At 38.2% G+C, this 24,002-nt stretch overlaps 1 protein-coding gene across 2 annotated transcripts in view; it reads left to right on the top strand.

Moving 5' to 3' along the window:
- The window catches only part of LOC127627031 (MAGUK p55 subfamily member 7), a 175,348-nt gene that overhangs the window by 109,400 nt on the left and 41,946 nt on the right, over positions 1-24,002 (top strand). For both annotated transcript variants that reach the window (XM_052103232.1, XM_052103231.1), the window contains 5 exons: positions 16,378-16,459; positions 16,663-16,748; positions 17,127-17,198; positions 19,502-19,698; positions 22,554-22,618. In XM_052103232.1, the coding sequence (XP_051959192.1) occupies positions 16,378-16,459; positions 16,663-16,748; positions 17,127-17,198; positions 19,502-19,698; positions 22,554-22,618 (502 nt within the window). The remainder of the gene's footprint in view (positions 1-16,377; positions 16,460-16,662; positions 16,749-17,126; positions 17,199-19,501; positions 19,699-22,553; positions 22,619-24,002) is intronic.

The raw sequence follows: 24,002 nt of genomic DNA, 5'->3' as shown, positions 1-24,002 counted from the left end.
CAACTTACCGATCTAATACGGGATCGAGTCCATGGAGAAACATCTCCTCTTCAGCCGAATCGACACTCGACACCGTGCTCTCTCTGTCTAAGATGTCTGTTTCAGCGACTTTCTGCTGTTCTTCGTCGCTACTCCTCATTACCTCCTCCAAAACACTCTCAACACCACAAAAACTCCTCTTCAGTCGACGATCCATGATGTAGATTGTTAGATATAATGTAGAATAAATCTGCACGTTGAAACGAGCTCCGTGTAGCAAAACAATGGTAAAAACTGTGCGTGCTGTGCATAAAATGACGAAGAGCGCACGAGTGGACGCACTTGTATTAGACCTATGTATTAGACAGATCTTCTGAGGTAAACTAAGCAAACTGTCAATCACTGCAATCGTGTTTTAGTTGGTTAATACTCCCATCCATCAAAATTTTGCTGACCAGACATTGGGTGGCTTTTATCCAGTCAAAAACCGAGGTGCGAGAGTGACAGGCCCCGCAGCCTGTTGTTGCGCTCCCTTCATATTTTGGTCATTACAGAGCCTGTGATTGAAGGAGAAAAACAGGGAATGGCTCATTTTATCGGAAACAGTCCAAACTACGGGGGAGAGATGGTTTTTGAACATTGGAATACAAATTAGAATCGATATTTCATTGAAAGTGAACATGATGGATTACTCTAACTGGAAGAGCTCATGAAAACTGAGGAGGATATTTCGTTTTTTTCCTTATTTTTTTGTTGTTTTGGATTAAAAATTGGGATGCATTTTGAAGAGTAGACCCTTACATTGAAATGTATGCTGGTGTTTCTTGGATTCGTCCGAACTGATCTGAACCATAGGAGATGAAAGATAAGTATTGCCGTTCATTTTGTTCATATTTATAGGGTCGGTCTGTCAGCATTTAATTTAACCCTTTCCTCTCTGGTGTATTGATTGCAAAAACAAGTTCAGAACGTGATTCTTGAGTGTTTTAGCTTTCAAATGATGCATAGTTTATGACAGTTGATTGAATATTTGTTATAAAACAAAGGTAATAAAATTATAAACACGCCCCCACGGCCCGCCCACGCCCCCCTGCTGGTATAAGGCGTTATATAAGATTTGCTTCAACTTTTGCAACTTTTAATTAAAATTTTTACCAAGTACTAAAAAAAAACTAAATAAACAAACGTGCAATAGAATGAATAAAAAACAATTTCCAAACTAATGCGCAAAGTGCTCTCATATTAATAAAGCTGCATATTGGCAATTTTCTTCACGATAAGAAATGCACAGTGACATATATTATGATTAAATAAGTCACGAGCCATCGCGTTCTAATCTAGCTGCATTAAGCGTCCGCGCTCGAGGAATGAGCGTCCCCGAGGCAGAGTCTCTCTCAGGCGGGTGCAGTTTCAGTCTCTCCCCCTTAGATCGGGACATTCACACGACTCCTAGAAGAGGCATCGACCACACAGAGAAATGCCAGTTTCTGAGTTTATAGTTATTAACATGATCTGCTTCTGTATTATTTGAAATTTAATAAAGCTATAACACATTAAAATAACTGCATTTAAGATATAACGCCAGGATATAACGACGCTCCAGTTCCGCTTATTCCACAACGAGAGTGCTTCTGAATTTATTTTATTTTTTATTTTTTATAATTCCCCTAATACTTTGGGATTTACATAAGATGAAGCTGTGAAAGTTTAGAGTGCATCTGGACTGATCAGTGTAATTCTTCTCCATCAGGCATGAACTGCAGTGCTGATCTCATGCTTCATCACAGGTTAATGTGTTTTCATGTTACGTTAAATGAGATCAAACGACTATTATACAACGGAAAATGTTCTCACCAATTTTTTTTTTTTCGCCATTGTCGATAATGTCGACTAAACGTTTCAGCCCTAATGTAAATGATAATATGCTTTTAAACTCACCTGCTTTAGTTGCTTGTATAAATCCGGGTGTCTGTCTTTCAGGTGCTTTATTAAGTTTGATGTGTTTCCTCCTTTCGTCAGAAAATTGTGAAAGCAGCGTTTACAAATAGGTTTTTGCTGATCTACGATGTTTCCCTTTTCATCAGCCTCAAATCCAAAGAATTTCCAAAACCTGTTTTTTTTCCACTTTTCTTTTCGACAAGATTAAGTTTAGACTCTGCAGCAGCAGCTACTTTCCTTGTCGTCATCTTTTGCTTGTTGTGAGTGTTCGAAAGTTCCCGACTCTGACTGAGAACCGGGTAGACCCGGTACTCTGTAGTCCGTTACCTTCAGAAATTCTGGTATCGTAAATTTTCTTTTGTTTGAGTACCGACTTGGTACCGGTATTTTTGACAACACTACTCCCGGGTTATCTTCTATTTATATTAGCGATAGACAGATATATTGATCGGGCAATTTTTTTTTTATCGTTGTGGTGGCTTAACAGAGTATTAGATCCACCTTGTATCAGTTAAAAAAATCTAACAATAGCCTTGTCAACTGATTTTCTGTTTTCAATGTTTTTAGTTATTCTTGAGTAAATATAGAGTATAATAAACTCTCACTTTATTAGGAACACCTGTACACCTAATTATTCATGTGATTATTTAATCAATCAATCATGTGGCAGCAGTGCCATGCATACAATCAGGCAGATAAGGGTCAAGAGCTTCAGTTAATGTTCATGTCAACCATTAGAATTGGGAGAAAAATGTGATTTTTGACTGTGACATGATTGTTGGTGCAAGATGGGCTGGTTTTAACATTACTGTATCTACTGAGATTTTCACAGTCTCTGGAGTATATATATATATATATATATATATACTCCAGAGACTGTGAAAATCCCATATACACACACACTGGTAGGCAACATTTTGGAATAATGTACAGATTTTGCTCTTATGGAAAGAAATTGGTACTTTTATTAACTAAAGTGGCATTCAACTGATCACAATGTATAGTCAGGACAATAATAACATGAGAAATTACTATTACAATTTGAAAAAAATTTCAGAACAACTTCAAAGTGTTCTCATCAAAAAATCTTCCCCGTGCAGCAATGACAGCTTTACAGATCCTTGGCATTCTAGCTGTCAGTTTGTCCAGATACTCAGGTGAAATTTCACCCCACACTTCCTGTAGCACTTGTCGGGTGCTGCTCACACACTTTACAGTCTAGCTGATCCCACAAAAGCTCAATGGGGTTAAGATCCATAACACTCTCTTTTCCAATTATCTGTTGTCCAATGTCTGACTTTCTTTGCCCACTCTAACCATTTCTTTTGGTTTTTCTGTTTCAAAAGTGGCTTTTTCTTTGCAGTTCTTCCCATAAGGCCTGCTCCCCTGAGTCTTCTCTTTACTGTTGTACATAAAACTGGTGTTTAGCAGGTAGAATTTAATGAAGCTGTCAGCAGAGGGCATGTAAGGTGTCTATTTCTCAAACTAGAGTCTCTGATGTACTTATCCTCTTGTTTAGTTGAACATCTGGCCTTCCACATCTCTTTCTGTCCAGTTGTGCTTTGTCTTTGGAGCAGTGGTGGCTCAGTGGTTGAGGCTCAGGGTTACTGACCAGAAGGTTCTTGAGCAAGGCACTTAACTCCAGGTTGCTCTGGAGGGATTGTCCCTGTAATAAGTGCACTGTAAGTCGCTTTGGATAAAAGCGTCTGCCAAATGCATAAATGTAAATGTCTTTGAAGACTGTAGTGTACACCTTTTGTATGTAATCTTCAGTTTTTTGGCAAGTTCAAGCATTGTATAGCCTTCATTCCTCAAAACATTGATTGACTGACGAGTTTCTAGAGAAAGGCATTTCTTTTTCGCTATTTTTGACCTAATATGGACCTTGAGACATACCAGACTATTGCATACAGTAGCAACTCAAAAACAAACAGAAAGACGATGTTAAGCTTCATTCAATGACCCAAATAGCTTTCAACTGTGTTTGATATAATGGCAATTGATTTTCTAGAACCAAATGATCAATTTAGCATGATTACTCAAGGATAAGGTGTTGGAGTGATGGCTGCTGGAAATGGGGCCTGTCTAGATTTGATTAAAAATTACTTTTTTCAAATAGTGATGGTGCTGTTTTTTACATCAGTAATGTCCCGACTACAATTTGTGATCAGTTGAATGCAACTTTGGTGAATTAAAGGACCAACATTGTACATTATTCCAAACTTTTGGCCGCCAGTGTATATATTTTTTTAGTAAGGAACTAAGACAGATGTGTTGCTTTACTAATCCATTTCATGCTCTTTTCATTTTAAATAGATCATTTCAGTTTTACTATTTTTATAAGAATATTCTAAATGCGGGCATGCACATTTTGAGGGAATTTATTACTGGTCATTATATAATTGTGGGGTTCAGGTCTCTCTCCTCACCTCTTGCTGTTTTTCTAATCTTACATTCCTTCCTCTACATAGTATTCTCTGGTTTTCCCAAATATCCATCTTTCTGTGTTTCTTTGACACTATATCCTGTTTCTGAGAGGACTGGGAGATACACGAGTGCAAACATTAACACACACACAGTGCTCTTTGTGCAGTGAGCTCTCTGCTTGCCTTGGAAAGGAATGTCCTCATGTAGCTGAACGAATAAGATGCAACTTCTGCAAGGACTGTTTTCTTGGAAGGATAATAAAAGTGAACACAGGCTGCTCTTAAAAGGCAGCCTTATAGCATACTGTGTGAAACCACAGACAGTATAAACCCCCCCTAGTTATAAGGCTTTTATATTCATGTTATGCATAAACCTATACACTTTCCCTACATATATCAAAAACTTCAACCTCTGATGCATGTGTATATATAGACACCCACACACACAACTACACCGATCTGTGCCATCATTGTATCTGACACAGAATTTTGTCATTTGTTGTTTGGTTTGTATTTTTGTTGTCACGCTGGCTAGCTCCACACACTGCAAAATCTCATTGGTCCAAAATCCCAGCCGGAATATGTTCCGCTGTAATTTTATTGCTTTGTATATTTTGGTTTTAGTGTGTACCAAAAAATTAATTGATGCTGGAAACTCACATCGCTGCTGTTAGGACACAGTATAAGAGTGTTTTCTTATAAAATGTATAATGGCCATGTCTAGCCTTAAGGGTCATTCTGCAGGAGACATGAACGATAGTATCCAGCATTTTATCCCAGACCTCGACTTCCCTCTTCCAGTTATTCCCAATTTAACTCCACCTATTCCCATTTACCTTTGTCATTCTTATTTATTTCCATTCATCTCAGGCCTGTCTCATTTTCAGCACATGCCCTGGAATTCCTCAGCTATTATTATCCTAATGAGACCCAATTTTACTTTTTCAACATAATACCTGTTAATGATGGAACAATAAGGCAGCAGGGTTAAAGCAACATTTTTAGCATTAATGTGTGTGTAATTTACATTTACTGAGCAGGTCATGAAAGGGTCACTATAGCACAGTAGAAGCACTTCATGGCACATCAGTATACGGAGTGGGAAGTGGAACATTACACACTTTGTGTGTTTGTTTTGAGTCTCACAGTGTATTTGTACATGAATGTGTATGTTTATAATAGGAAGTTCTAATAACCCTGTTTAATGCGTATCTTCTGCCTCCTGATATTCTCACAGGTGGCATAAATCAGAGTTATGATAATTGCAGCTAATTGTGTTTTAATGGCTTTGCTGAATTTTGTTGTTTTTTTGCTGTCTATTACTCCTGCTTTCTTCACCTCCACATCTGCAAGGGTGAATGCAGCCATGTGTTTCTCAGTAATTTGTGTTAATTCAAGTGGCAGCTTGAAGTGTGTGTGTGTGTGAATCGTTGTTTATGTTTTTGTACAAGTTTAAATGACTTGAGTCAATCAGCTGCTCTGTCTCGGCCTAGGTCTTTGTATTTGTTGTTTTTTTCAGGTCTGTCTTGATGGCTAGAACTTCTACGTTTTGCTGAAGTGATTTGAACCTGAAATTCTTGCCTTGATAACAACAAAACGTTGTTATGGTGTGATGTCAGAGTGTGTTTGCTTATACATAAACACAAACAAGAGGTGTGGGGGGAAAATAATACTTACATTATTATGACTAAAATATTGCAAAAAGTGTATCTACATTCTAACGCTAAGAATTATTGTTTCATCTAATCTTTCTCCTTGATGCTTTTGGAGGGAGAGTGAGCAAGTGTGTGAGAAGACAAAACTTATAACAGGTCAACAAACACCCAATTTCTATTTGACCAAAATGCAAACTCAGAGCAAGCTAAGAACATTAGTGGGTCATTGACAAATCTTTTCAAATATTTGTTTAAAATGCATGTATTAAGTTAATAGAATTGTAATTTTTGAGTTCATGTTGGTTTTGCATATGTTTGAACAAAACATTTATAGCCTTTTATAAAAAAAAAAATATATAAATTGTCATGTGGTGTAATCAAGTAAAAGGTATTAACATATTTTCCTTGCTCCTTAAATATAGTGTGTGTGCAAGTCAAGTTTAAGGTGAAAAATACACTGTTTGGAAGGAAATTGGTACTTTAATTCACCAAAGTGGCATTCAGCCGATCACAATGTATAGTCGGGACATTACTGATGTAAAAAACAGCACATCACTATTTGAAAAATATTTCTTTTTTTTTTTTTCAAATTTAGACCTTTTTCCAGCAGCCATCACTCCAACACCTTATTCTTGAGTAATCATGCTAAATTGATAATTTGGTTCTAGAAAATCAATTGCCATTATATCAAACACAGTTGAAAGCTATTTGTTTAGTTGAATGAAGCTTAACATCGTCTTTCTGTTTGTTTTTGAGTTGCCACTGTATGCAATATTCTGGTATGTCTCAAGGTCAATATTAGGTCAAAAATGGCAAAAAAGAAATGCCTTTCTCTAGAAACTCGTCAGTCAATCATTGTTTTGAGGAATGAAGGCTATACTATGCTTGAACTTGCCAAAAAACTGAAGATTACATACAAAAGGTGTACAATGCAGTCTTCAAAGACAAAGCACAACTGGACAGAAAGAGATGTGGAAGACCAGATGTTCAACTAAACAAGAGGAAAAGTACATCAGAGACTCTAGTTTGAGAAATTGATGGCTTACATGTCCTCAGCTGACAGCTTCATTAAATTCTACCTGCTCAACACCAGTTTCATGTACTACAGTAAAGAGAAGACTCAGGGCTCCAGACCTTATGGAAAGAATTGCAAAGAAAAAGCCACTTTTGAAACAGAAAAACAAAAAGAAAAGCTTGGAGTGGGCCAAGAAACACAGACATAGGACAACGGATTATTGGAAAAGAGTGTTATGGATCTTAACCCCATTGAGCTTTTGTGGGATCAGCTAGAATGTAAGGTGTGTGAGAAGCACCCAACAAGTGCTACAGGAAGTGTGGGGTGAAATGTCACCTGAGTATCTGGACAAACTGACAGCTAGAATGCCAAGAATCTGCAAAGCTGTCATTGCTGCACGTGGAGGATTTTTTGATGAGAACACTTTGAAGTAGTTTAAGAAGTTCTGAACATTTTATTCAAATTGTAATAGTAATTTTTCATGTTATTAATGTTCTGACTATACATTGTGATCGGTTGAATGCCACTTTGGTGCATAAAAGTACCCATTTCTTTCCATAAGAGCAAAATCTGTACATTATTCCAAACTTTTGGCTGCCGGAATATATTTTTTATAAAAATCATGAATTTTTGAGTCAAGAATATGAACAAGTTTTCTCCAGGTTAAAAATTACCTTAACAAAATGTGCATTTTCATAAAAAAAAAAATCTAAATATTAATATTTAATGATATGGCAAAATCGTTTATTTTTGGGGGTACATATGACAACAATTTGGCTACCTGCATGTTGGTTACACCATATGACTTAAATAGACAACGGGTTTTCAAATATTCATCATATTTAAAGTTGAAAAAGGTTCCTTTTGATTCCCACCCTTAGCACAAACACACAAAATCAATTTTGTTTAATTACCTTTCCTAGTAGATTGTCAATACGGCATTGTTCTCACTGTAATTCTGTTGCCGTGAGAATGAGAGTACACGTGAGGAGTTGTTGTCATCACACAGTCAAGAGCGGCAGTGATGTGTGCTTGATGTTTGCTTCTGTCAATCAGGGAGAATGAACTGTCTCTTTAAAAAGGCAGCAGGCTGGCGCTCTGAGCTCCACACAGATTAAGCTATCCACTTTTGGCCAGCCTTATAATAACAGTCATATGCATTTATGCTTTAGAGTCTCCGCATATGGAGCTGATCACCTCCACAACTGGCAGCCTTGGGTCACGTTACTGATGAGTAATTTAAGGAGCCGTGGCCACTGATTTTAGCTTGTTTAATTTTTCCTCCCTCTCGGTCCCTCAGTTTCTGCTTTCTTTATATTTATCTATTTTTTTTCTCTTTATTTCCCTCCCTCTCATTTTGGGGATCTTGCTCTTTTCAATAAAGTCTATTTTTAGAGCATCTCTTAATGGGTAGACAGACCTCAGCAACAAGAGGAAATAAGAAAACCTTGAAAAATGCTTAATCAAAGAATTGCCTCATTTCCTCCGGGTGCCTATTTTAATGACCTAACTAGAATGAGGTTTAACTCTTGATGATCGTGTGAGTGTGATTACGAGGATGACTCACAGAGGTGGAGTTTCTGAGGGTAAATTGGGCCTACGTGATGAATTTAGTTAGTCAGCCTTGCATAGCATGGCTCCCTCATCAATAGATGTGATTGGAGAACGTCTATCATGTCCGAGACCTGCTGCTGGATAATGAACGCATGTGCTGGATGGTTATAACTGCTAAGATGAAACCTGACCATCAGCAGTCAGAGAGAGTCTTGCTTCAGACCTTGTTCAATGTCAAACATGGAGTGAGATGCAAATGCGGTCATTCTAAAGGCCTGTTCACACCAAGAGTGAAATGAAAGAGAACTTACTTGCAACAGAGAACTTAGATGCAACACATCTGACAGTACAGATTTCACTCATTTTTATGTTTTTCCTCAGTTGTTTGTTACTCTGATGGCCTTTATATGTTCTTACAATAGCAACAGTTTTCAGGTCCACGTATATCTGGAATACCGGATATGGACCCCTGTCCCAAATGTTTATATCTTAGTAGAGTTACAAAGAGTCTCTGAGACTCAGAGCAAAAGAATGTACAAAGGAAAAAATGCAATGTGGTTTAGTGGCTAAAGTTTTTATGAAAATGCGTTTATGAAAGCAGCATGTTTGTACAAGACTTTGTGTCCTTTGCACAGTGAGCCAGTCTAACAGAGTGTTAAGTGTGTAATGATGTAATGATATGAATAATAACCATGTGTGGTGATTTGTTCCAACACACTGAAAGACACCTTTCACACTCAATTAAACTGGACAACCTTCAGCGATAGTCTTTGAAAGCATTGATGTTTTGATTAAAAAGAGGTCTTTTTGGGCAGCTCCTACCATTCACTTTATTACATTTTGCTAAATTAAATGATACAGCTGTGGTCTAATTCACTTTCTGCTCTCACGTGTGTCATTAATAGTACTATTTTAGCTCATATTGAGCTGTGACAGCTGAGCTCATCATTATTTTCTTTAACCTCCTAAAACTATGGATCAGTTGCCTTCTTGTCCTTCCAGGTCATCAAAGTTGTTTAATTATGTGAACAACAGGAAACAGTCAAAGATTTCTGAAGGGAGCGGCAACAAGGGCGGCACTTTTCATCATAGAACCTGTGTTAAACACATCAGAGGATTACCTTGAGCTAATATATTAGCCATGGCATTGCAAATTCATTACAGGCGACCAGGTCAACAAAATGCGTTTGACAGCATGTTATTGGTCTTACTGAGGTAGTGCAGATAGAAAAGGAGCATGTGTGTTTCACTTTTTTCGAGGTCAGTTTTTCACCTCCGTTAGACACCTAAAATATTTTTTTTTAAACATACACACTCATCCAAGAAAAGTTTTTTCACTCTAATGGAGGAACATCTACACACCTTAATCCACTGTCATGAATACTTTAGAAATGATAACAGTGACACTGATGCATCATAGGTAGAAAGAAAGGCAGAATAAAGTGTAGAATGTCTGAAATGTCTGTGTGTGTTAATGGCTCTGCGCCCTGTTAATAATCTTGCTGTCTAATTTCACTGTGTTTGTGTGTGCGGTGACCATCTGGCCAAATGTTTCTCCTTTACAGTAGTATTTGAGAATGTATGGCAGGGGGATGACACACAGGCGTGGCATATTGTTGGCACACCAGTGGCATGAATAGCTTTGGTTTTATCATTACTGTCTTTGTAGTTGACTGTGGTAATAGTTAGGGGTGTAAATCGCAAGTTTCATCACTATACGTTCTTACATTGATTTTCTTAGCCAGCAATCCAATGTTTGCCTGTAGCTTGAAGTCTACAACGGTGTGATTTCAATCCAGGGGCCTACGATAGATATTATGAAATGATGTGCCTATTTTAAACAATAACTTAAATTTATTATATTACAAAAGCAACCAAAATATTATTTTATTATTTTATTGAGCTCTCTGTGTATCCACAATGGGACATCCACAACAAAATAAGGTACCTCAGTTATTGAATAAATCAGTAGTTTGATGGCAGCTCATTGCTTTGTGGAAGGTGACACAGATGACACTGTTTTGTCATCTCTACAACAGTCAACCAAGTCTTTCAATCCAAAATACTTGCATACCTACGACTTGCTTCCGACAGAAGAGTATGTGCTATCTAGGGATGTCCTGATCCCGATCGCAAGTATCAGATGGGAGCCGATATGGGCATTTTTTAACTGATCGGGGATCGACAGACAGCCCGATCACCTTACTCCGATCATTTACGTCAGCTGAGCAGAATTTGCTGCAGAGTGTAAACTGACAAATAACTTAGAATTAGTAACCCCGTGGCTGAAACGTCAGCTGTATGGAAATATTTTAAACAAGAAAGCGAAAACTGTCCAACCCCCACTTCCAATATCTGCAATCCGATCGTTTCGCAAGGCAGAAGCAATAGAGATGTGTTCAATATGACAAATTTGATACGACATCTTAAAACTAAGCATGCAACGGAATATGGCGAGTTCATTAAAACAACACAGGAAAAGGCTGCTGCGCCGAAACAATAAACACTGGACAAAACTTTTAAAAGGAAGGAAAAATATCCCAAGAGAGCGAAAAGGCCAAAAAGATTATAGAGAAAGTGGTTGAATTCATAGCTTTGGACAACCAACCCATCTCTGTGGTAGAGAATGCAGGTTTTTGCCGTCTTTTGGAGCTTTTGGATCCACGCTATGCCTTGCCATCTCGACACTACGTTTCACACACCGAAACTTTTAATTTGTTTTTATTGAATTCATTTTTTTGTTGTGATTCTTCAAGTCAAGATTTTTACACAAAGTGTATGTAAGATTATATTCATCCATACAGAACTCATTAGATTTGAAATTTATTTTGTACCTGAATATTAAAGTTAAAATAAGCTATTACACCAATCATCATTCTACCTTACAAGTAGAAATAGATTTTGTATGTGAGTTTTATAAAAATGCTAGCTGCATTAAGCTTAAGACATCTTTTAGTTACTTTGTTTACTTGGTTATTCTTGTAAACAAACAGAGAAACAGTCTGCTGTTCTATTATCTAGGCAAATACAAGTATCGGATCGGGACTCTGTATCGGCAGATAGGGCTGCAACTAACAATTCTTTTGATAATCTATTAATCTAACGATTATTAGAACGATAATTCGACTATTCTGCGATTATATCAATGATTAATCTTTAGCTCTTAACAGATTATTCAGCTTGTGCCCAGCTGTATTAAATGTGCTTACTAACAATAAAGAGGACAAAATCTTCTTTTAAATATACCTCTAAATGACATTCACTGAATTAAAGGGAAAAATAGTTTTTATTAAATTTAATTCAGTAAAGAAATTCACTGCAAAAAAACATATTGTTTTCAAGTGTTTTTGTCTTGTTTTCCATTTAAAATGGTCTAAAAATCCTTAAAAAAAATCAATTTACTTGAGAAGCAACATATAAGATATTTAGACTTGCTTTAAGAAGATGTATCTTAAATATGTGTATTTTGTATATACGTGTATTTTTTACTTCTGCGAGTGCAGTAAAGACAAAATATACTTATATTCAAGATCTATTCTCTAAAAGCAAGTCTAAATATCTTATATGCTGCTGCTTTTAAAATATTTGTATTTTTAATATTATATTCAACATTCTCAAATAACATTTTTTTCTTCTGCAGTATTGCTGCTTAAGTAAATGTAAATTGTTTAAAATGAGCTTTAGATCTTTTTATTGGAAAACAAGCCAAAACCAAATCAAATCAAAAATGCATTTTGTTGCAGTGTATAAAGGTGAGAGAGGTAGTCTTCACCCCGAAGACTACCTCTCTCACCTTTTTGCTCACTTCAATCCATCTTTAGCTCACAAAAAAAACAAACTCTCTCTTATTAATAAAGCTGCATATTGCCAATTATATAAGAAATACACTGTGACTTATTATGATTCAATAAGTCACAAGCCATAAGATTATAATCTACTGTAGCTGCTTCAAGCATGCAGGATTGTGGGATGAGCATCCCCGCAACAGTGTGTGCATCACCCGGGTGCAGTTTCATTGTCTCCCCCTTAGATTGGGACATTCGCGCAACTCATAGAAGATGCGCTGACTGCACAGAGAAATGCCAGTTTCAGAGTTAATTACATGATCTGCTTCCGTATTATTTGAAATTTAATAAAGCTATAACGCATTAAATATAACTGCATTTAATAGGTTGTTTCCTTTAAAGATCTCTGACTCCACTTATTCCACAACGAGAGTGCTTTTGTATTTACTTATTTGGTATTTTTGTATAATTCCCTTGTACTTTGTGATGTACATCACCTGAAGTTGTTTGGAAAGTTTAGAGTGCATCTGGACAGTGAGCTGTGTAAATCTGCCTCTCATCAGTCAGGCGCGAGCTGCAGTGATGCTCTCGTGCGTCATCATTAGAGTTTCAAATAATCTCATTTTATGTTCAATTAAATCAAACGTCTATTTGACAATGAACATTTATGTCTACAATTTTTTGTTGTCTATAACATTGACTAATCATTTCAGCACTATCGGAAGATATTTAATATTTAAATATCGGGATCGGGGCCAAAAAAGCTGATCGGGACATCTCTAGTGCTATCTGTGTTTTTTCTTGGCCACCACTTCCACAGTTAGGAAAAATTCTGTTACAGTTTACTGTGATAAATGTTAGTAAGGGTGTTGATGTCCAGCCAACCATTTTCTTCCGCTTATCTGGATCGCGGTGGCAGCAGACTCAGCAGGACAGCCCATACGTCCTTTTCCTCGGCCACATCCTCCATCTCTTCCTGGGGGATCCCAATGCATTCCCTGGCCAGCAGAGAGATATAATCTCTCCAATGTGTTCTGGGTCTGCCTCGGGGTCTCTTCTCACATACACCTTCCTAGCAAGGCGAAAACTTTCAATGGGGTTAAGGTCAGTGCTCTGTGGTGGTCAATTCTTCAAGCTCCCTGAACCACTCAATTTGAACACAATTAATCTTGGCATTGTTAACCTGGAATATGCATGTGCCATCAGGGAAAAAAATTAATTGAGGGGATAATCTGGTCATTCGTGCACTTCCCTTCTTACTCCGCCGTGCCCATCACTTTGGAATAAGGTAAATCTAGATTAATCAGACCACATGTCCTTTTTCCATTGCACCACAGTCCAATCTTAATTTAGAAATTTTAAGTAATTTTTCTAAGAATGGCTTTCTTATGGCCATGTTGCGGTTTAGTCCCAATCCTGTAAGTTATTGTCACATTGTGTGCATGGAAATGCTTGAATCACAATCATTCAAGATTTTTTACGATCACGTTTATTTCGCGAAGATGATGGTTCACAACTATCCTTCCAGGTTTTAATAATGCGTTGGACAGTTCTTAACCCAATTCCAGTGATTTCAGCAATCTTCTTAGTTGTTTCTTTGCTTGATGCAGGCCAATAATTTGCCCCTTCTGAAACACAGTAACATCTTTTCCACGACCACCGGATACGTCGTCCGACATAGTTGTTTAAGAAATGAGAAGCTTATTCAGTTAGGATTCAAATAATTGTTGCCAGCTGAAAATATTAATCACTGCAATAATGATCCAATCATAACCTCGTATTAAATCTGCTTATTTGAATCCAAACAGCAAAAATATTATGGCCAGGCTGTGTAGATCAAGTGGTAAATTGAAAGCTTCGTCTGCAGACTCCGCTCCCTCTTCACCACTACGGTCTGGTACAACAGCTGCATTACTGATGCCGCTGCGATCAATCTCATGCTCCAGTTTACCCTCACTCGTGAACATGACCCAGAGTGACTTAAACGCCTCCACTTGGGGAAGCAGCTCATTTCTTCCTCACATGGGTGTTGATGTGAAGATGCGAAAAGTTTTGTAATTGATGTTGGTGCAGGGCAGGTTTTTTCTCTTTCCATTGTCAGTATTGTTCAGAATGTTGGGGCTGTCTAGCTGTTCTCAATTCTCATGTAGAATTCAAATGGGTCATATGCACCACAATATCGAGGGTAGCACGATTTAATCGTACATGTAAGACGCTCTGCACTTCTGTCACCGGATCTCACATTCTGAGGGAAGACCGGTTGATGCGAACGCAACTTCAGGCTTCAATCACTCCTCACACACCCGTGTTCCACATGACAAGCATATTTATTGCTTATAAAGCGAGATGAATATCATAAAGTTTCTGCCTTTCCTGATGGAAATGCATATGTATGTGGCTGGTTTTAGAGTGTCAAAATAAAGGTGCATTTTTTTTCAGTTCTCATACTCCATGTTCTGTTTGTTTTGTTCCAAGTGTGTTGATGTTTTAGCCCTCATGTGTTTCAGGTGCCCCTGGCACATGGAATCAGCATTTTCATAGGAACCCTGATTGTATCCATGAGAACGCTGATCATGCCAACTTTCAGCTGTTTTGTTCAGTGCTGACTGAATGTGCTTCATTATAGTAAGCTGTTTGATGTGAATTAACTTGCCTCACTCTCTCTGCTAGTTGGTCCTGTCTTGTGTATCTGTTGGTTGCCCACCTCTGCCTGCGAGTCAGGTGTGTGGTTGCCTTCCAGTTTGCTGCATGTCAGAGCATCTTCCACGGTGGATACTTTGTCTCTGCCCATGTGTCGGGAGTGTGGATGCTTTCTAGTTTGCTGCTTGTCAGCTAAGCTTCAACACTAATTTATCCTTGATATCCACATTGACTATTCTTATTTATTGTAAATAAATCCTTTGAACTGTTCCTCTGCATTTGGGTCTGTTTGTCTCTCTCTATCGCTCATTACAATTTAAGTCTACTCCTGTTGCGTCAGAGTTTTGCAGAGGTTGGAAATTCTAACCAATTCCAGACATGTCTGTTGAGCAATGAAACTGTCTATTTAAAATTAGTCGATAGTCCTATTAGTAATGACAGCCGTAATGCGCAAGTTTTAAAGTCTAATGCCCAGATGCTTGCTTGGTTTCGCCTCTGATCGCGGTGGCACAAGAACATTTTTGCTGAAGAAACATCATCAAAGAAGTTAGAACAAAAGCAAAAAGCACAGTTGGTACTTATTTTGGAATTATTTTGGATTAGTTTTATGTTTTGCAGCTCACTTGCAATGTTCGGTGGTAATTTGCAGATAAGCAACAAGACAAAGCTAAAACACTCATTATAATCAACAAGGCGTAGAGACAATGTAAATAACTGATTTATTGTGCAGTGTATACATTTAGAATGAAGCAAGAGTACAGCACCCGGTGTGAGGGTCAGTGCTGAACTGTCAGGCTCAAACAGTGTAAACATGCAGTGTGTGGCCTCTTCAGTTAGTATAATGGAAGAGTCCTTGTACAGTATATGGCATTGCTCAATTTTCTGTTTACAATTATAAAAAAATAGAAAAACAGTTTCTTATTGTCATGCTAATAAGTGGGCCAATTTGAAGTTATTGAATTAATAAAGTAACTTCAATGAGATAACAGTTCTCATCTTGTTTTGGATATGTAGCCTACAGTACATAAAGAGCATGGCATGAAGTTGAACTAATAAGTATTTAATGTAATATCTATTAATCTACACTAATAGTCACAATTACAATATCAAGGTAAAAAATTGATAATTCTGATTTAATCGCCGTGCCCTAAGCCCTAATCGGACAATTATATGTATGAAAATGTGGTCACTCATGTTTTCTTTAAGCATATATAATTGTTGACTCTCTCGCGCTCTCTCTCTCTCTGTGTGTGTGTGTGTGTGTGTGTGTGTGTGTGTGTGTGTGTGTGTGTGTGTGTGTGTGTGTGTGTGTGTGTGTGTGTGTGTGTGTGTGTGTGTGTGTGTGTGTGTGTGTGTGTGTGTGTGTGTGCACCTGCCTGTCATAGGGTGCCACCATAAAGAAGGATGAGCAAACAGGAGCGATCATAGTGGCACGCATAATGAGTGGTGGCGCCGCAGATAGAAGTGGTGAGTGCTGACTCTCCCCTCTATACAAAAATGTGTGGCAACTTCAAACAGCAGCCACATGTTAAGTTTGTTTACACAAAGCCAAATATGGTTTATTACACTGAATCAACAGTTGTATGTGGGGTGACATTTCTCTTCAATTTCCACTCACTTAACCTTTCCTTCACTGTTGTTAACTTCTGTTCCTCTCTGTTGCATAATAGGGCTGATACATGTTGGAGATGAGCTGAAAGAGGTCAACGGCATCCCTGTGGATGACAAAAAACCTGAAGAAATAATCCGCATCCTGGTAGGTGTGCGTGTCTGTGAGAAGTCTTTAAAGACTGAAAATATTGTTGGATATGACTAGCTTTAATTAATCAGGATTGAATTGTTAGAGGGTGAAACATGTCAGGCTATGATGTTAATATTGCTTAATATTATTTTTCATTGCTCTGGCAGGCTTGGTTTATGTCAGCATTAATGAAAAGTAATTACAAAGGTGGAGAAAGTCATTACATTTTGATGAAAGATTATGAAGACAAATGAATAACATGCACTGATGAATCATGCACAACAAGACCAGGGACATTATTTAGAAAGTAACTGAGTTCAATTTTGACTTCATGTTGACTTTAACTATGAGCTACACAAATGTTAATTTGTGTCTTTTTGTTTCTGTTTCCAGTCCCAATCACAGGGTGCCATCACTTTTAAAGTGGTCCCAGGTATCAAAGAGGAGGCACCAAAGGAGCCCAAGGTACGATTCATCCTCACTTCTACTGATCAGACATGACAAACAGCTAAAGAGAAAGAGAGAGATGATATGGGATTTTCTACTCCGTTTGTGGGGGAGTTTTCTCTGAATGTGTACCACAGGCTGCTGGCTTCATAGATGAGATTTAGTTCCCATCCATCTTTAAGGGTGCTGTAAGCGATTTGGAAAAGTATGCAAAAAAAAGTCCTACTCCCTTAAAGATATTATTTAAATAAGTGTCCTGAGATATCTCACTGGTCTCTGTGACAGTTGTAGACTGTGTCCACAAACCATGGACATTGACGTGGTTTTCATCTGTCAAACAGCCTAGTAAGCTGCCTCACTGTCGATTACCTATACAGGCAACTAGCTTCTATGAAGGCATCCTAACCATATTGGAACCTTATTAGTGACTGATTTAAAATGCTCTACAAATACAGATATCTGTGAACAGTCTCTTCCCCCGAGACTTGTCTAACATGCTCTAACTCTCACTGATGATTTCAGTAGAATTTGGTGTTAGAATTTGATGTTGCTAAGCTAATGACTTTATACTCTTATAAGCACAAAACATTCATAGCACAACCAAATATTGTGTAAAACGGTGAATTTTTTATTCAATACTTCGTTTGTATCTATATTTTTCATCACTAAATAAATTACACAATTTACAATTAATTTTAAAAGTTTAAACGGAACATTTTCCATTAATAAAACATAAACCAGCACGTGAATCATGAACATGGCTTATAATTGCTGTAGCAATGTATTTAGCCACAGGCAGCCACAGTGCTGGCTGATTAACATTGTGGAGGATGAGAATTAAAAGATTTATTGCCCATTGCAATGAATATGCAACCTATGGTGGTACTAGTTCTTTCAATTAGTCAACCTCACACTTAGAGCGAAACATTTAATGTTAATTAAATTGGTTATATTTAGTGCATTTCTATCTTTACATTGTGGAAGACTTATTTTGGAAAATGTTAATTAAACATTATTTTTACATGTTGTTTTGTTTTCTTTCCTAAGAAAATAAATACATTTTAATAGGAAAATAAATAAATATAGAGTAAAATTTCACCACTTTCAAAATCTGCTATTGAAAAATTATGCGATTAATCCCCCTAAGAAAAAATTATCGACTGACAGCACTAATGTAGTCAAATTTCAGAACTTTTTTTAACTTTAAAGTTAATCGCAATTAACTATATATAAAAAAATAAATGTGATTAATCGTGATTAAATTTTAATCGACTGACAGCACTAAATAAAATACATTTAGAATTGACATTTTCATGTAAACCTTTCGCATGCCTTTTGGGATTGCCCTATCCACTTAATATACATGCAACGCTGCCTTACTGTAAGTGTAAGCCAAAACAAGATAACTCATAGGGCAATAGTGCGCCTAAAATTTTTGCCAAGTTAGACATCTGAGACGCCTGTCTGAGAGTTGTGATGTAAATGAGGGCTGTATAAATGATGCACTGGTCTGTTACTGTTCTGTAATGGTTTAAATATGTTTCAGTTTTGAATTCAGTCATAACCTGCATATGTGTGTGTGTCATCCAGTGACCATAGTTTACTGTTTTCCACACGTGTAATGAATATGTTGAAGTGCTGCTAATTGGCTACACATGTGTAAGAGGGATTAAAAAAATGGAGTGCGAGACCGCTAGATGAAGCATTCCCTCAGGATGTACTGGTGTGTTTGTGGGGAACATTCTCCCTTGTAACATCATTTTCTATATGGCATACACAGCTCTCTAAATCAACACAAGCCAGTGCTTTGTGCTCTGGGAAATTTGCTCTCTTTGCTCTCAATAGCCCTTTTACATTTAATTTGGTATTTTATTTATTATATTTGTCTGCTCCATCACACCAATCCTCCAAGCATATTTCTTCTTTTGAGAAACACTAATGAGAATTACACAGCATTTCCAGGCTAAATGTAAATGTGTTTGGAAAGTAAGAGAAGCAGACTCCAGCACTGATTAACCTGACCTTTCTGGCCAGTCAGGGTGAGCTACAGCGCTGTGTGCCAGGTCTCTGTCTGCTACACAAAATGCACCTTGATTTGGACATGCATTAGAATGAGAGATGGAACAGATGTGATTTGAATAAAATGACTTGATAGCCTCTCTCTCTCTTTCATTATCTCTCTCATCCTTCTCTCATTTTATTTTAGTTTATTCTTGTTAACGAATCAATCTAATTTTCTCAGTCCTTGCTTCTTTTCTAGTCTTTCATTTGTTTACTTCTCTCCTAAGTAATTCTCTGTTTCTCTCTCTTTTGCTCTCTAGATATTTGTGAAGACACTTTTTGATTATAATCCAGCAGAGGATAAATCAATCCCTTGCAAGGAGGCAGGGTTGGCTTTCAGTAAAGGAGATATCCTACAAGTTATGAGCCAGGATGATGCCACCTGGTGGCAGGCCAAACAAGAGGGCAGTGGCAGCCTGCGTGCCGGACTTATCCCTTCAAAACACTTTCAGGAGAGGTGAGCCAACACACTGTTTTTCAATCTCTCTTCACAGCACCTTTGCCCTGACTATCACAAGTTTTAAATTCACCAGCGCTCCATGACTCCATCATCCTGTCCATCTTCTGTCCAGCCCCCTTATATATCAAACGCTTCTGTCATCCATCAATTCGTCTATCTCTCTCTTTCTCTCTTGATCATTACAGACTTCTTTCACTCCATTACAACCCAACTGCTACTCCCTACTATGAAAGGAATGACACTTTTAACTTCTCTTTTTTTCTCTCTCCATTTTCCTCATCATTTTTATTTTTTGTGCAAGATGGCTCAGCCATTCTGCCAAAATACTTTGGATTTCCGTGGCTGTCTGGCCTGGAATGAGTAATGACAGAAAATGATCGCACGGGTTCACATCCACTTTGGACATTCACGCATGGAAAATTGCACATCAGTGGTGCTCTGCGTAAAGTGGACGTGCGTGCACATGTGTGCTGCCTTAAAAAGCAGGACAGTTTATTTTCTCTGTTTCGCTTGAAAAATACAACCTGCAAGAGTAAAACATTTTTGAACCTGTCAAATGTACACTAGCAAGCTCTGTGTATCTGGCTGACCATTCTTTCTCTGTCTGTTTCACTCTTTTTAGCCTCTTATACACAGAGATTCCAGAAAATGTTTCAGAAAAGTTGTTAAGACAACTATTCCAACATTGCGGGATATTTTTCATTCACACTGCTAGAGCTTTCCTGTTTATGTGCTTGCATTCACAAATATCCTGGACAGTCCCACAAAGACAAAAGTGACATCACAATGTCCCATAAAGACAAAAGTGACATCTCTATTTGACATGTAATGTGTGCATGTACCCATGTAATGTATTGCCAACCTAATCTTCCATTGCCATTCCTGGCATTGTGGTTGTGAACTCATTTCTGCAACTGCTTAAGTTTACTGATAATCTTTGACTCTCAAAAGCCCAACTCTTTCATTTTTTTCTCATAAAAGATTTCATGGCAAACGGCAAATGGTTAATTTTGTTGTCTGCATGAATGGTGAATAGCGCCCTGGTTTTGGGATCACTGTAGTTCACAGCCATTTTTATCTTCTTTTTTTGCATACAAATTTTCTCCTTCGCTAGTTAGGTCCCTGTCAGATAGTCACACAATAACTATGTCATAACTATGACACATACCCTTTATGGCATCAGCTCTATTTTCGTTCACACAGGCATGTTCCCGACATTGATTTCGCCAATGTTTCTTGGGTCGAGTGCCGGGATAAAAATTTGCCGCTCTGGCATGCATTCACACAGAGGTTTGTCCAGCAATTTGGTGGAAAATTTGTAAAATCAAAGCCCAGTGTGAATGCAGCTTCTATCGCTCTCTCTCTCTCTCTCTCTCTCTCTCTCTCTCAAAATCCTACAAGTTATGAGCCAGGATGATGCCACCTGGTGGCAGGCCTAACAAGAGGGCAGTGGCAGCCTCTCTGGCTCTCTCTCTCTCTCTCTCTCTCTCTCTCTCTCTCTCTCTCTCTCTCTCTCTCTCTCACGCTCACTCACTCACTCACTCACTGATAAATATTTAAGCAGGTAGCTCAGCATTGTAGTCAAGTGTTTAGTAATCTCTGTATGGCCATGAAATCTGATGGGTTTATTAAATGTGTGCCTGTCTGTCTGGCTCTTCATCTTTCTCTCTCTGTTTCTCTCTCGCTCTCTCTCTCTCTCTCTCTCTCTCTCTCTCTCTCTCTCTCTCTCTCTCATTTCAATTTAAATTTAAAATCTACTTTAGTTGATACTTTAGTGGCATGATTGTGTTTAAACAATCACAAAAACAAAGAAATAAAAAGAACAACAATTATAAACAGTAACAAATAACAATACAAATTAAAATAAGGTGCCATGTAATGATAAAAATAAAAAAACAATAAAAATATACATAAAATTAAACATTTAACAAGATATTATGAAAATAAAAATATTGTGACAGATGGTACATTTAATACCCCTTTTTTATGTTGCTCAATGCAGTGATTGGTTTCTGGGGATGCGTGATTGCCCCATTAAAACCTGCATTTAATCAATTTCTGCTGAACTGGAGAACTGTGGCATGAGGTTTGAAAGTTTTTCGAAGTATTTCTCTCTCACCTCTGTAAATTTTTCACATTGAAGGAGAAAGTGTGTCTCGTTCTCGATCTCACCAGTTTCATATTAAGCACAGATTCGCTCTTCATTTGGAGGCCATGTTTGTATGTGTCTGCCTTATTCTATGTCCAGACTGTGATTACTGAACCTGTATTTGGTGAGGATCCGGTTCTGCTTTGCATCTCTAACAGTATAGAGATTTTCTGCCCGATTATACTGTTTGTTTGGGGCCTGATTAACATTCCAATATAGTTTGGTTTTGACTTAAATTTTCCCATTGGTCCAAATATTAATTTTCGCTTTCTTGTATGATTTGGTTTATTCTGATTTGGTTTTGTTCAGCAGTGCTGGTCTGAAACTGGTGTTGGTTAGTTGTTAGTGGCTTAGTGAGTTTCAATGGGACTGGTTTTAGGATTCAGCTCCTGGGTTTTAAGGGCTTCATGTTGCAGTTAGCAGAGTGTCCAGAATTTGAGGTATCGTTTTTGAATCTGTATAATTAGGGGGTATCTGCCTAGTTGGCCAGGCATGCATTAGTAGGTGTTAGAATGTTTCTACAGAATTCTGCATGTAGGGATTCTGTGGGGTGTTTGTCCCATTTAGAGTAGTCTGCCAGACAGATTGGACTCCAATCCTCACATCCATACAGAGCAATAGGCATAGTAATACTATAATAATGCAAATTGTGGCAGGAATGTCTACTTGGGTAAATTCTCTCTCTCTTTCTCACTTCCTTCAGGAGGTTTGCAGTCTGGAGACCCATGACTGTCACTCAGCCCCAGAGGACCCCCAGCAAAAGATTGTGTAAGGACTGCACTCAAACACACACACTCACTCAGCAACTAAAAAGACTCTAAAACACACACACAGACACATTCCTTGTGTTGACCAGATGTGCTTTGACCACAGACTTATAATGCTGAAGTCCTACAAAGAGCTACCCAAAACAGGCAGGCAGTCCATTTCCTGTACCTTCGTCTTTCTTTTATCATTTAAACAAGGGCTAAAGGAGAAGTGGTCATATCCGAGAGGCCCAGTGCAATGCAGACAGGGTGATAAGACCCTCACAGCAGAGCCAAAGCAGAATGAGAGGAATAGAAGAAACAGCAAGCGGAAAAGATTAGATGAGAGGCAGGGAGTGAGTGAGTGAAGGGTGGGAAGTGCAAGGTGAAGTGTACGCAGATGGTAGCCCAGACTCCTCTGATTGGTGGCAGGCAGAAATGTGCACACATGTGTATTCGTGTTAATATACATTGATGCACTCCTGGACAAAAGCTAAGCTTCCTCTCCTGGTTTCAATTAATCTCTCGTGTGTGTGTGTGTGTGTGTGTGTGTGTGTGTGTGCGCGTGCGTGCGTGTGTGTGTGCGCGCGTGCGTGCTACAGCGCTAATCTCTCCCAGCAACTGACAGCAGGGGCCTTTACAGAGCTGTGCTGGGTTACTCACTACATAGGCAGTCAAACACATGGCCACTCTAAGACTCACCACTCTAAGACTTGCAGCAACACTTTCAGCATGTTACCATCATCCGTACAGCTACACACACATATGTACACTTGATTGAATAATACAGCTGCTCTGGTTTCTTCTCCACCATGTCACATGCTTGGCCTCCCACCTTTTCCATTTTTCTTAGTCACTCCATCGACTGCTCTAAACAAAGAGAAGGAAAAGTTGATGTGCGTGTCATTGAGGTATTGATGAGTTTTCCAGGACCACCCCAGGAGTCGTGAAATTGCTGTCTTGTTCGCAGACTCTTTGTATTTCATATAACGAACAAGCATAAATAATATCAGAATCACAGAAACTCTTTCAAAAGAAACTCTTTTATGCATCTTTTCATTCATGCGTGTAGAATTTTCCGGAATCATTATTTTATATGAAAAACTTAACATTCAGAGCAACATAATAGAGTCCATGTCTGGTCTGACCAGAACCAGACCATAAACAAGACAAATTCAACCATGAACTCAGGGAACTAATCTTAGTTTGACAAAGTCATCTGGAAACGACTAAAGGTCTTCGTTTAATAAGGTGTTGTGTATGCCAGTTTGCATGCGCGAGTGTATACACGTGTGCATGTGGATTTGTGTCTTTGCAGGTGTAGGTACATATAGGTGTGTTTGAAAGAAAGAGACTGTGTTTGTTTGAATCTGTGTGTGTGCTTTAAGAGGAAGACCATCTGTCCA

The sequence above is a fragment of the Xyrauchen texanus genome, chromosome 33, assembly GCF_025860055.1.
Source record: "Xyrauchen texanus isolate HMW12.3.18 chromosome 33, RBS_HiC_50CHRs, whole genome shotgun sequence".
Lineage (NCBI taxonomy): Eukaryota > Metazoa > Chordata > Actinopteri > Cypriniformes > Catostomidae > Xyrauchen > Xyrauchen texanus.
Note: the sequence above shows the minus strand (reverse complement) of the source record. Positions and strands in the feature narration are given on the sequence as shown.